This window comes from Macaca thibetana, chromosome 19 (assembly GCF_024542745.1).
Source record: "Macaca thibetana thibetana isolate TM-01 chromosome 19, ASM2454274v1, whole genome shotgun sequence".
NCBI lineage: Eukaryota > Metazoa > Chordata > Mammalia > Primates > Cercopithecidae > Macaca > Macaca thibetana.
This window is the reverse complement of record NC_065596.1, coordinates 13,919,533-13,932,391: the sequence shown is the minus strand read 5'-3', so window position 1 is coordinate 13,932,391 and position 12,859 is coordinate 13,919,533. Positions and strand designations below refer to the sequence as shown.

At 55.2% G+C, this 12,859-nt stretch overlaps 3 protein-coding genes across 8 annotated transcripts in view; 2 read left to right on the top strand and 1 right to left on the bottom strand.

Moving 5' to 3' along the window:
• Positions 1-12,859, top strand: part of SLC44A2 (solute carrier family 44 member 2) — a 238,175-nt gene that overhangs the window by 13,352 nt on the left and 211,964 nt on the right. The window lies entirely within an intron of this gene.
• The window catches only part of LOC126942503 (hsp90 co-chaperone Cdc37), a 185,881-nt gene that overhangs the window by 27,450 nt on the left and 145,572 nt on the right, over positions 1-12,859 (bottom strand). The gene's annotated exons all lie outside the window — the stretch shown is intronic.
• Positions 1-12,859, top strand: part of PDE4A (phosphodiesterase 4A) — a 53,744-nt gene that overhangs the window by 1,153 nt on the left and 39,732 nt on the right. Inside the window, exon 1 of one of the 2 annotated variants that reach the window (XM_050770138.1) lies at positions 2,498-3,053. The exons of the other annotated variant lie outside the window; for it this stretch is intronic. Within the exon in view, the coding sequence (XP_050626095.1) occupies positions 2,734-3,053 (320 nt within the window). The 5' untranslated portion in view covers positions 2,498-2,733. Of the gene's footprint in view, positions 1-2,497; positions 3,054-12,859 lie in introns of those variants that run through there. 2 annotated transcript variants of the gene reach the window in all.

Sequence of the window (12,859 nt, the reverse complement as noted above, 5' to 3'; positions counted from 1 at the left end):
ACCCCTCCTCCAAGGCAACCTTCGCAAGCTCTAGGAAACCCTTCTTTCATTTTCCAGCTGCCTGAGTCAGCAAGGGGCAGGACTGAGGAAAGGGGTGTCATGTCTCCAGCCCCCAAGATGCTCCCATATTCACAGAGCTGGGGCAGGTTGATCAGGCGGCTGTGCACCGGCTTTCGTGTCCCCGCTGGGAGGATCAGGTTTCTTCTCCGCCTTGAAGGGGATGGGATGGTGGAGTCTTGGAAGGGGTCTGGACTGGCATTTTGCTTTCTCCTGGGGAGATGTGAGAAATATCTGCGAGCTCTGGGTTCACACAGCACCTCTTGCTGGTTCTCATCTGGGGACCTTCCCGGTACCCAACCAGTTTCTCAGAGTACTCAACCCCCTTCTTGGCTCAAGAATGAGCTGGAAAGTCAGACAGCTGAGCTAGTCCTGGCTTCTGGCTGGCCCCTGCCCCCATGCCCTCCTCTGGTCACCGCTCTCGGCAGTTCCAGTCTACCCCCACCCCCATCTATTCAATTGGAGAGTTCCAGGGTCTCTGTTTCCCTCATGGTCCAAGGTTCATTTCCAGACAGGGAGAGCAAGTGACTGTCACTCGCCCATGGAGCTGCTTAATTATACCTCCCCATGTCCATCCCACTAGCCTCAGGTCCAGATCAGTTTATTCCCCCGCTCAGATCACCGTTCCTCGTTTCCTCCTTCTTCTGCAACCCCAGCTGTGGCCTGACATCCCCACCCGCCTCGCATTACGCACCCCCACCCCCCTCCACATCTCTAACCAACGTTACAGCTTTCCCCCGCCAAGAATTTGGCCCAGCCCAGGACTCTCAAATATGATCTGGGGAGAACTCGCAGCCCCTGCAAATTCCCTAGAAGCCGTTTTGAGTGTGTAATGGCGGGGGGTGTTCCTGAGAGAAGTGGGGGACACAGTTCTGGCCCTTGGGATACCCCGCGGCTGCTGAGGGGGGGCCGGTTTTTGCTCGGCGTTCGCCCACCCCGGGAGCCCCCTCTGGCGGGGAGAATAGTGGCTGTGGGGGTTGAAGACGGGCAGTCTTTTTTTTTTTTTTTCAAATAAGGAGAAGAGCGCGGGGGGAGGGCGGTAGCAGACGGCATCGCCTGCCCTGGGGAGCCCGTGAGAGGGGGCGCACGGGGGCTGGGGTCTGTTCCCCGGGTCGCGCAGCAGAGCAGTTTCGCGTTCAAGCTCTTATCGGCGTTGGGGGTGGGGGTGGGACACGCGGGCGCGTGCACTCCCCCCGCCCAGCAGCCAGCCTTGGGGGGGGGGGTTGAGGGGGATGGGGGCGCGCTCGGATCCCGCTTGCTCTCTGCTCGCTCGCTCGGCGCGGCGCTGGGGGAGGCGGGAGCGTGAGTCACGGCGACTCCCGATTTAGGTGCCGGAAGGGGGGCTCTGCTGGCGGGGGCCGCAGGGAGGAGGCTCGCCTGTTTACTCGCCTGAAAAGGGCACGGGGGTGCGCTCCGCAGCTACCCGGGACCTTCCTCAGTTTACCTCCCGCAGAAGCGCTTTAGAAGAGGCAGCGATGTATAGAGCGGTGGGCGGGCAGCTGGGGTATCCGCCATAGGGTGTCCTCCTGGAGCCGCAAGGGAACCAATGGGACACACCCCAGAAACACCCCAAAGAGGCCCCAGGCCGACCACACACACACGCACGCACACGTACACGCACACACTAACATACATAGACGCCCTCCGACACTACAGACGACAGAGGCCGAATTTCGTGCACAACTCCGCAAGCACACACCGACCACAGACGCATCCAAGCGCTTGAGAACATATTCACAGTCCCCAGGCCACCTGAAAAAAGACCACGTAGGGATGCACATCCTCCAAATAGGTAGCACATGTGCGCACACATCCTTCATCCACAGACACACACAATTATACACACAGCCAAATTCAGAGAAACGGGCAGACAACAGCAGCCAACCACGTGCGCACACACACTTCCAGCCGACACTGAAAACACAGACAACCCTTGGAAGAGGCCACGTGCGCGCACATCCCGCCCCGGGCCCGCACCATCACTATCCTCCGACGCACAGACAGGAGATCCCACACACTCTGCCGCCGCCCGCTGCAGGCACCGCGCCGGTGGCACCAGGACCACTCCTCAAAAACTACCGTCGGCCACGGGTAGCGGCGAGGACACGCCAGCACCGGACTCCGCCCTCGCCATGATGGACCGACTGACTGACACTCTGGCAACCAGTCCGGTGTCTTCTTCCAGATTGGATTAACCGTTTAACTCCTTCGTGCCCGTGCGCGCCGCGGCCAAGCAGGGTGCTTTGAAGAGAGCCGAGTTTCAGCGCCCCCTCCCACCCCGGAGCGGGGATCTGCGTGGGCGGGAAGGGCCCCCCCTCCTTAGGTAGCTGCCCCCCACTGGCCCGGACGGAGGAGGAGTGGGGCGGCGCTGACAGCCGCGGCGGGCGGGGGGCGGGGAGGGGCGGGACGGGGCGGAGGAGCCGGGGCTGGCGCCGAGCGGGGCGCGGAGCGCGGAGAGAGCTGAGCAAGCAGAGCTCCAGGCGCCGAGAGGAAGCCGCAGAGCCCGGCCCGGGGGCGATTGGCCCGCAGCGCCCCCGGGTCTGTCCCCGGGGCGCCATGGCCCTACCGCGGCCGGGCGCACCCGCGGGGCCCTGGGCTCGCTGGCTTGAGCGCAGCTGAGGGGGGTGTAGGTTGGAAGGGCCAGGGCCCTCCGGGGCGCAAGTGGGGGCCGGCGCCATGGAGCCCCCGACCGTCCCCTCGGAAAGGAGCCTGTCTCTGTCACTGCCCGGGCCCCGGGAGGGCCAAGCCACCCTGAAGCCTCCCCCTCAGCACCTGTGGCGGCAGCCTCGGACCCCCATCCGTATCCAGCAGCGCGGCTACTCCGACAGCGCGGAGCGCGCAGAGCCGGAGCGGCCGCCTCACCGGCCCATAGAGCGCGCCGATGCCATGGACACCAGCGACCGGCCCGGCCTGCGCACGACCCGCATGTCCTGGCCCTCGTCCTTCCATGGCACTGGCACCGGCAGCAGCGGCGCGGGCGGAGGCAGCAGCAGGCGGTAAGACTCCCCTTGGCGGATGCGCGCGGAACCGATGGGCGCGCAGGGAGGAGGCAACTCGAGCCGCCGGCCGCAGGGGGCGCTAGGATGCGGGTGGGGTCGGTTTGGCTGGCGGGGGCGGAGGGAGTTCGGCTGCGGGGGCGTCTAGGACCTGGCCGCTGGTTGCCCGCGTTACGGCTTCCTGCTGAAGCCCAGCCTGGGGTCCATTTAGGGGGTGCCATGCTGCGCGTGGTGTTAACGAGGTCTGGGTTGGGGAAGGGGGCTGCACCTTTAGGGGTCTGTATTCTTAGTGACAGTGCAGGACAGCGGCTAGGCTGGGAACCACTTGGAGAGACCTTCCTGGGGACACTATTCTGAGGGCTAGATTCGCAGTGTTTGGGGTACCGTTGGGGCACTCTGTAAGCGGGTGCCTGCTAGGACCAGGATCTTTAGTTCAGGGTCGGGTGCTCTCAGGGTTCTATGGGGTGGAGGACTCTATTGCGGGGATGTTAGTGGACTCTTCCTGCAGCAGCTGGGGTCTGAAATCCAGAGGGTGCCTCTTGGGGGAGCACTGTTTTGGGAGCCTTGTGTTAGGTTGGAGTTTCCCTCTCAGGGCAAGAGTGTTAGGGTTCAGTAGCTGTTCAGAGGCAGGAAACAGTGGTGGGGGGGCACAGTCCCAGCACAGAGGGAAGGAGTCCCCGACTGCAGAGGTGACAGCATAGTGAGGGTGTGTGTGTTGAGCTTGGTCTTCTCCGACGGTATCCTCCGACTGACCTGCGTTTGCTCCAGCTGTCCGGGTATGACCAGCTGTGGCTGCCTCAGTTGTGGGCTCTGCGTGAGCTTCTGGGGTCTTGTGATGGTGACACGATGACTATGTGTTCTCCAGGGACAGTGTAATTGTGACAGTATGACTGTGTATTTCCCGGGTAGTGTGACTGTGTGTTTCTGGGACACGGTTTGTGACAGTGACTGTGTATGCTTCAGGAATGCTGTGAGTGTCACAGGGTGACTGTGTGGCCTCATGGGATGCAGTGATTGGGACAGAGTGACTGTTTCTGCTCCTAGGACAGTGATTGTGCAGTGGTGTCGGTGGTCTAGGGACAATGATTGTGACAGTGTCATTTCTGGCATGCAGTGATTGTGGCACTGGGGTGTTTACACTTGGAAAACAATGTGATTGAGTTCGTGGAACAGTCTGTGCTGCTTGGACACTGTGATTGAAACACCGTGGCTGTGTGTTAGTCTTCGCCAGGTGCTCACGTCTGAGCGTCGGTGCTCTGACATGTGGCCTGTGTTCCCTCTGCCTGGTGTATCCTAAGAACTGGTGTCCTCTAACCACCTGGTGTTTCTTAGTTATTGTTCCTGCTCTGATGGTGCTCCAGGGTCTGATTGCATGTGCTCCAGCGATGTGTGCAACTGACAGCTTTGCTCGTGTGCTCTACCTGGATGCCCCACTGCTGGGGATATCACCAAGACGGTCAGATTCAGGCTTCTTATCCCTGGAGTTCCTGAGTGAGGCCCCTCTAAGATGTAGCCCTACTCTTCCTAAGTCTCTTTGGGGGTCTTCAGCAGTCATTGCAGCCCTCCAGGCCACCCCCACCTCTGTTCTGGTCACCCCCAAGCCCCAGTCCCCCTGCACCCCTGTACCCACCAGGAAGCAAGTGTCATGGGTCTAGTACATATGGGCTAATATTTCCCAAAGGGAACTGGAGGGAGGCTGAAGGAAGAGAAAGCTGGAATCAACAGAAAATGCTAAAACCGGGGGCAAGGGGCCAAACTGTCACATGTCACTGTCCTAAGACACCAAGGGGTGGGTGAAATGCAGTAGGATCCGGGCCCCATTTCTTTGCAAGGCTCTAGAGACTCCTCCTAACCTGGTCTCTGGGGTGCTGAGTCTTAGGGGACAGTGGCTGAGCGGTAATAATCATCATTTTGGTGGGTATCCATCTCGCAGTGGGTCACCCTCGGGCTCCATGCCAGGGACTTTTCCATGCATCCTCATCCCCAGTGCCAGGGTATTCCAGCAGGGTATTCCTGCTGGCATATGGGGAAACTAGGGCCTAGAAACAAAACGCTTTCTCTCTCTCTTTTTTTTGATGGAGTCTTGCTCTGTCACCCAGGCTGGAGTGCAGTGGCGTGATCTCGGCTCACTGCAACCTCTGCCTCCCGGATTCAAGCGATTCTCCTGCTTCAGCCTCCTGAGTAGCTGGGATTACAGGAACCTGCCACCACACCCCACTAATTTTTGTATTTTTAGTAGAGATGAGGTTTCACCATGTTGGCTAGGCTGGTCTCAAACTCCTGACCTCAGGTGATCTGCCCACCTTTGCCTCCCAAAGTGCTGGGATTACAGGCATGAGCCACTGCGCCCAGCTAAACCCTTTCTCTTTCTCACCCAAGCTCACACAACCAGGAGATGGGGGAGCTGGAATTGCAATGCAGGTCTGCCCAATTCCTGTGCATCTTTGTATAAGTGTCTTGCCCTCTCTGAGCCTCAATTTTCCAGTCTGTAAAGTGGGGCTGTTGTTGGCATTGCCGTGTGGGGGTCAGTTTGAGGGTTCTGTGAGCTTGGGGATGTGTGTAAAGGACTTAACATAATGAGTAGATCTCCATTCAGGGACCTGGACTAAGGAGGGGGGACCTGAGTGGATCCCATTTCTCCAGGGTGAGTAGAAAAAACAGGAACCTTAACCACATCCCCACGTAGACTCCGGTTTCTGTTTCACTGTGGGCCTGTGCACCCTTCAGTGTCTGTGCTGAGGTCCAAAGCTGGGACTGATGGGTGGGCTGTAGCTGGCATCGGTACCAGCGTCCTTCCCCCTCCCCAGGGAGAAGGAGAAATGTCTCTGATGGCAACCTCAATGCTTAGAACGGACATTTCTTCAAAAAGGGGATTTTAGCAGGGCACACACAGGATTCGGTGCTCCCCATATTGGAGTTCATCCAGCTACCACAAGGAGAGTCCAGTGAGCTCCCCCATTTGGGTCAAAGGAATCCCCAGAGAGAGGGCACTGCCCCCCGCAACCCGAGATGTCATCCAAACCTCCCCTGAGGATGTATGAGACGGCTGAGTCACGGCACAGCCACAATCTGTCAAGAGGCAGATGGAGAGGGAGGAAGAGGAGGACTTTGGTGGGGGGGAGGTGGGAAGCTGTCTGAACTGGGGACGGGGCCAACATACAGACCCCGCGTCCCCCCTCCCTGGGCCCTAAAATGCTCCCCATCAAGGTGGGGGCACAGCGTGGCCCCAGGAGCAAGTGGAGGCAGCCGAGCTGGGGTCTCCGTCTGGTCGCTGGTCTCTGTCTCCACTTGGGTCCTCGCCTCCCCCTGTCCCTGGCGCTCCCAAGTCCCTGGATGTGGGTTGAGAGCGGGTCTCCCCGCGCGCCCTCTGCCGGACGACGAGGAAGGCACAGCCTCGGTATGCGCTCCGAGCGCGGACCTGCCTCAGGGACGCCGCCAGTCCCGGAGCAAAGCAAAGTCGCCATCACCGTCGCGGCGCCCAGTATTATTATTTCATGCTTATTGAGCGTCCTGGAGAGCGGGCGCCAGGCCGGCTGACCGCAGGCTGCGTGTGGGGTCCTCGCCCTCCCGGGCTTGGGACCAGGCCGCTTTCCCCATGCGCCAGCCCCTGCCACACGCTGCGGGGACTGCCGCCTGGAGGACAGGGAGGAACCTGGCCGAAAAGTTGCAGCGGTGGAGTTCCCGTCCCGCCTCCGCTCGCTTGCCGGGCAGCCTGATGAACTCCAGCATCCTTGGCTCTGCACTTCTGTCCGGGAAAAAGAGACCATGGGACTTACCCAAGGTCACACAGCGAGGAAGGTGAGAATGGGAGTTAAAAACCAGATCTCGGCCGGGCGCGGTGGCTCACGCCTGTAATCTCAGCACTTTGGGAGACCGAGGCGGGCGGATCACGAACGAGGTCAGGAGTTCAAGATCATCCTGGCCAACATGGTGAAACCCCGTTTCTACTACAAATACAAAAATTAGCCGGGTGTGGTAGCACGCGTCTGTAATCCTAGCTACATGGGAGGCTGAGGCAGGAGAATCGCTTGAACCCGGGAGGCGGAGGTTGCAGTGAGCCGAGATGGCACCACTGCATTCCAGCCTGGCAACAGAGCGGGACTCCATCTCAAAAAAAAAAAAAAAAAAAAAAAAAAAAAAAGCAAAACAAAACAAAACAAAACAAACAGATCTCATCCACTCCAGACCTCTGAGTAACATTCACATGGCAGCCCTGCCTGCTGACTCGCTGTGTGACTTGGGGCCAGTGATTGTGCCTCTCTGAGCCTCAGTTTCCTCATCAGTCAAACGGGGCTGAAAAATAAGAACTGTCCACCCCCAGGGCTGTGGTGAGGCTGATATGTTTGACGTAGGCGCTGGGCACCAGGAGCTGGTGTTCTGAGAAAGTACTTCCTCAAATGACATCAGCAGAGAGAAAGGGGGCGTCCCCCAAACCGCAAGCCCGGGTGGCGGGGAGGGTGCCCCATATTTCAGTGGTAACAGATTGACTGCAGGCTCTTACGACTTTAGGAAAACTGGGGCTTTGGACCTGGGAGAGCCACAGTCTGGCAGGGTGAGAACAGAATTGTGGGGACATCTGAGCCCATTCTTTTCATTGTGGAGTATGAAAGAGTTCAAATCTGACTGGATGCGGTGGCTCACACCTGTAATCCCAGCACTTTGGGAGACTGAGGCGGGTGGATTATTTGAGGTCAGGAGATTGAGACCAGCCTGACCAACATGGTGAAACCCTGTCTCTACTAAAAATACAAAAATTAGCCAGGTGGTAGTGGCGCACACCGAGTAGCTGTAATCCCAGCTACTCAGGAGGCTGAGGCAGGAGAATCCAATCGGTTGAGCCTGGAAGGCAGAGGTTGCGGTGAGCTGAGATCGGGCCACTGCACTCCAGTCTGGGCGATAGAGTGAGACCCTGTCAAAAAAAAAAAAAAGGAAGGAAGGAAGGAAGAAAGGAAGAGAAGGAAAGAAAATAGTTCAAATCTGCTTTTGGCCAGGCAAGGTGGCTCACACCCAGCACTTTGGGAGGCTGAAGCGGGAGGATTGCCTGAGGCTGGGAGTTTGAGACCAGCCTGGGCAACATAGTGAGACCCTGCCTCTACAAAAAGAACAAAATAAGGACGGGCGCGGTGGCTCAAGCCTGTAATCCCAGCACTTTGGGAGGCCGAGACGGGCGGATCACGAGGTCAGGAGTTCGAGACTATCCTGGCTAACACGGTGAAACCCCGTCTCTACTAAAAAATACAAAAAACTAGCCGGGCGAGGTGGCGGGCGCCTGTAGTCCCGGCTACTCGGGAGGCTGAGGCAGGAGAATGGCGTAAAAACCCGGGAGGCAGAGCTTGCAGTGAGCTGAGATCCGGCCACTGCACTCCAGCCTGGGCGACACAGCGAGACTCCGTCTCAAAAAGAACAAAATAAAATAAGTAAATCCAGCTTTTGTCCTGTACTTGCTGTGTGACCTTCACCTGTCAGAGCCTCAGTCTCCTCATTTCTAGCAGATTCGTTCATTCCACAAACGCTGAGCGCCTTCAGAACTGTGGCTGAGAATGCTGTAGACCAAGTTTGTCCAGCCTGTGGCCCAGGATGGCTTTGAATTCGGCCCAACACAAATTCGTAAACTTTCTTAAAACAATGAGATTATTTTGTTCTTTTTTTTTTGTTTTGTTTTTTGTGTTTTTTTGTTTTTGTTTTGCTCATTAGCTATTGTTAGCGTCAGTGTATTTATGTGTGGCCCAAGACAATTATTATTCTTTCAGTATGGCCCAGGGATGCCAAAAGATTGGACACCTTTGCCATAGACACAATCCCTGCTGTCCTGAAATTGTCAGACTACAGGGTGAAGCAAAAATAGTAAGTAAAGGGCCGGGCACAGTGACTCAGGCCTGTAATCCCAGCACTTTGGGAGGCCGAGGCAGTTGGATCACTTGAGGCCAGGAGTTCGAGACCAGCCTGGCCAAAACATGGCAAAAACCTGTCTCTACTAAAAATACAAAAATTAGCTGGGTGCACGCCTGCAATCCCAGCTACTTGGGAGGCTGAGGTGGGAGGATTGCATGAACCCAGGAGGCAGAGATTGCACTGAGCCAAGATTGTGCCACTTCACTCTAGCCTGGGCGACAGAGCCAGACTCCGTCTCAAAAAGGAAAAAGAAGAAATAGCAAGTAAAGCTGTATGATAATTCAAGATGGTCACACACAAGATATGGAAAAAAGAGGGATCCTGAGGTCAGGGAAGGCCTCTCTGAGGAGGTGACATTTGAACAGAGACCCAAATAAAATGAGGGAGGTAAGGGCCGGGCGCAGTGGTTCACGCCTGTAATCCCAGCACTTTGGGAAGCCGAGGTATGTGGATCATGAGGTCATGAGTTCAACACCAGTCTGGCCAGGATGGTGAAACCCCATCTCTACTAAAAATACAAAAATTAGCCAGGCGCGGTGGCAGGCGCCTGTAATCCCAGCTACTCGGAGGGTGAGGGAGGAGAACTGCTTGAACCCAGGAAGTGGAGGTTGCAGTGAGCCAAGACCATGCCATTGCACTCCAGCCTGGGTGACAGAGCAAGATTCCATCTCAAAAAAAAAAAAAACTGAGGGAGGTTGCTACGTGGGTATCTGATGGAAGAGGATGCCAACCAGAGGGAAGAGCCAGTGCAGAGGTCCTGTGGTGGGAGTGTGTCGGATACGTTGGAGGCAAGTGTGTCTGAGGCAGAGTGAGCGAGGAGGGAGTGGAAGAAAAGGAGGGAGTGAGGTGACAGGAAGCTCATGTAAGGACTCATAGACCATGAGGCCATGATCAAGGTTGGCTTTAGGCCTCAGTTTACATCTGGCTTCCTAGGACGGGACAAGCAACATTGAGCTGGAAGGAAACTCATCCATAAAGGGCTTGTGTAGCCTCATGGCTAAAATTCCTGTCTCTGAGGCCAGACATCTGGGTCCATAAGCCAGCTCTGATCTTTCTAGATTGGGAGACCCTGGCCAAGTCACTCCTCTCTGGGCCTCGGCTTCCCCGTCTCTGAAATGGGCCTAGTAAGAACTGTATTCCCAAGGGCTGATCTGATGAATTGGCAAAACAATTCAGGGAAGCTAAGTGCACTGAAACCTTAACTGGTCAGTGAACAAAAATGCATTTCTGGGACCGGCATAGTGGCTCATGCCCAACACAGTTTGGGGGGCTGAGACGGGTGGATCGTTTGAGCCTGGGAGGTGGAGGTTGCAGTGAGCCAATATCATATCACCGAAAAAAAAAGAAACAAAAAAGAATATCACCTGTTAGGTATCTGGTGGGTATTTTGTGAGGATTAAATGAGATCATAAGACCAGGTGTGGTGGCTCATGTCTGTAATCCCAGCACTTTGGGAGGCCACGGCAGGCAGGTCACCTGAGTCCAGGAGCTCAAGACCAGCCTGGGCAACATGGGAAAACCCCATCTCTAGAAAAAATACAAAAAATTAACCAGGCATGGCCGGGTGCGGTGGCTCACACCTGTAATCCCAGCAATTTTGTGAGGTCGAGGCAGGCGGATCACCTGAGGTCGGGAGTTCAAAACCAGCCTGACCAACACGGAGAAACCCTGTCTCTACTAAAAAATACAAAATTAGCCAGGCATGGTGGCGCATGCCTGTAATCCCAGCTACTTGGGAGGCTGAGGCAGGAGAATTGCTTGAACCTGGGAGGCGGAGGTGGTGAGCCGAGATCGCGCCATTGCACTCCAGCCTGGGCAAAAAGAGCGAAACTCCATCTCAAAAAAAAAAAAAAAAAAAAAAAAAAAAAATTAGCTGGATGTGGTGGCACACATGCTACTCAGCTACTGAGCTACTTGGGAAGCTGAGGTTGAAAGATCACTTGCCCGCAGGAAGTTGAGACTGCAGTGAGCTATGATCACGCCACTGCACTCCAGCCTGGATGACAGAGTGAGATCCTGTCTCAAAAGAGAGAGAGGAGAGACAGAGAGATCATAGCAGGATATAGAGAGATGCGCAGGAAGCTTTCTAAAGGATTAGTTGCTATCATCACCATCATGGTCATTATCATCATCGTCTATATCCTCTGGCTAGTATAGTGACTTGCATATTATAAACCCTCAGTAAATATTTGTCAAATAATGATAATAACTGTAGCTCATATTAAGTGAGTGCTTACTATGTTCAGACACTTTTCTGAGCCCTTTATGTGTCCATTCATGGGGTGAGTGTAGTATTATACCCATTTTACAACTGGGGAAACTGAGGCTCAATGAAATGAAGTGACTAGCCCAAGATCAAATGGCTAAGAAGTGCCAGAGGCCACACGCAAGCCCAGGCCTCCTCACTCTGGCCCCCATGGCATCAGAGCCAACACTAGAGAAGAAAAGATATTTCACAGAGGTGGACTCGAAAATAGAGATGCACTGCTGGGGCGCGGTGGCTCACACGGGTAGATCACTTGAGGCCAGGAATTCGAGACCAACCTTGCCAACATGGTGAAACCCCATTTCTACTAAAAATACAAAAAAATAAAAAATTTAAAAAAAATTAGCCAGGCATTGTGGCACATGCCTGTAATCCCAGCTACTTGGGAGGTTGAGGCATGAGAATCCTTTGAACCTGGGAAGCAGAGGTTGCAGTGAGCCAAGATCGTGCCACTGCACTCCAGTCTGGGTGACATTGTCTCAAAAAAAAAAAAAAAAGATAGAAAGCAAGAAAATAGAAATGCACCCCCTTTTCTTTTTTTTTTCTTGAGACAGGGTCTCACTATCTCAAGATGGTGCAGTGGCACCATCGTAACTCACTGCAACCTCAACCTCTTGGCTCAGGTGATCTTCCCACCTCAGCCTCCAAAGTAGCTGGGACCACAGGCTCATCCCACTATGCCTGGCTAATTTTTGTAATTTTTTTTGTGGAGATGAGGTCCTGCCATGTCACCCGGTCTGGTCTCGAACTCCTGGGCTCAAGTGATCCTCCTGCCTTCACCTCGCAAAGTGCTGGGATTACAGGCGTGAGCCACCAGGCCCAGCTTCTAGGGGTGTCTTAAGAGTTGTAAGACACACCAGGAGAGGTGGCTCACGCCTGTAATCCCAGCACTTTGGGAAGCTGAGGCGGGTGGATCACGAGATCAGGAGTTCAAGACCAGCCTGGCCAAGATAGTGAAACCCTGTCTGTACTAAAAATACCAAAAAAAAAAAAAAAAAAAAAAAAATTAGCCGGGCACAGTGGCAGGCGCCTGTAATCCCAGCTACTCGAGAGGCTGAGGCAGGAGAATCACTTGTTGCAGTAAGCCAAGATCGTGCCACTGCACTCCAGCCTGGGCAACAGAGTGAGACTCCGTCTCAAAAAAAAAAAAAAAAAAAAAAAAAAAAAAAAAAAGTTGTAAGACACATCTCAGGACCTGTGGGTGGCATTCTAGGTTGTCCCCAAGGACTGTGGGGTGCATCTTGGGATTCTGTTCTAGGGTGTGAGACTGTCTTAGGAGCTGGAGAGGAATCTAGTTGTGTCCCTGGGGTCTATTGGGGCACCCCAGATTTTGCTGGCATCTGCATGGTTACTAGGGCATTCCCTGAGTCTGAAGGCATTCCCGAGGTTGTCTTGGGGTCTCAGCACTTGTGGGGGCATCTCAGGGATGCTGTAGAACCATTCAGGGATTAAGGGACATCTGAGGGACTGTGGAGGTGTTCCCGGGGTCTGTGGAGGACTCTAGGATTTGGGGGGAACCTATATTTGGTCTATGAAAATGGCTCTGTGGGTGTGGGGGATTCTGGGGGGACTCGGGGGAGGGTCTATGCATGATGGGATGATGAGAGTTGGGGATGATGGGGAGCTCTGGAGGAATTTTGGGACATCT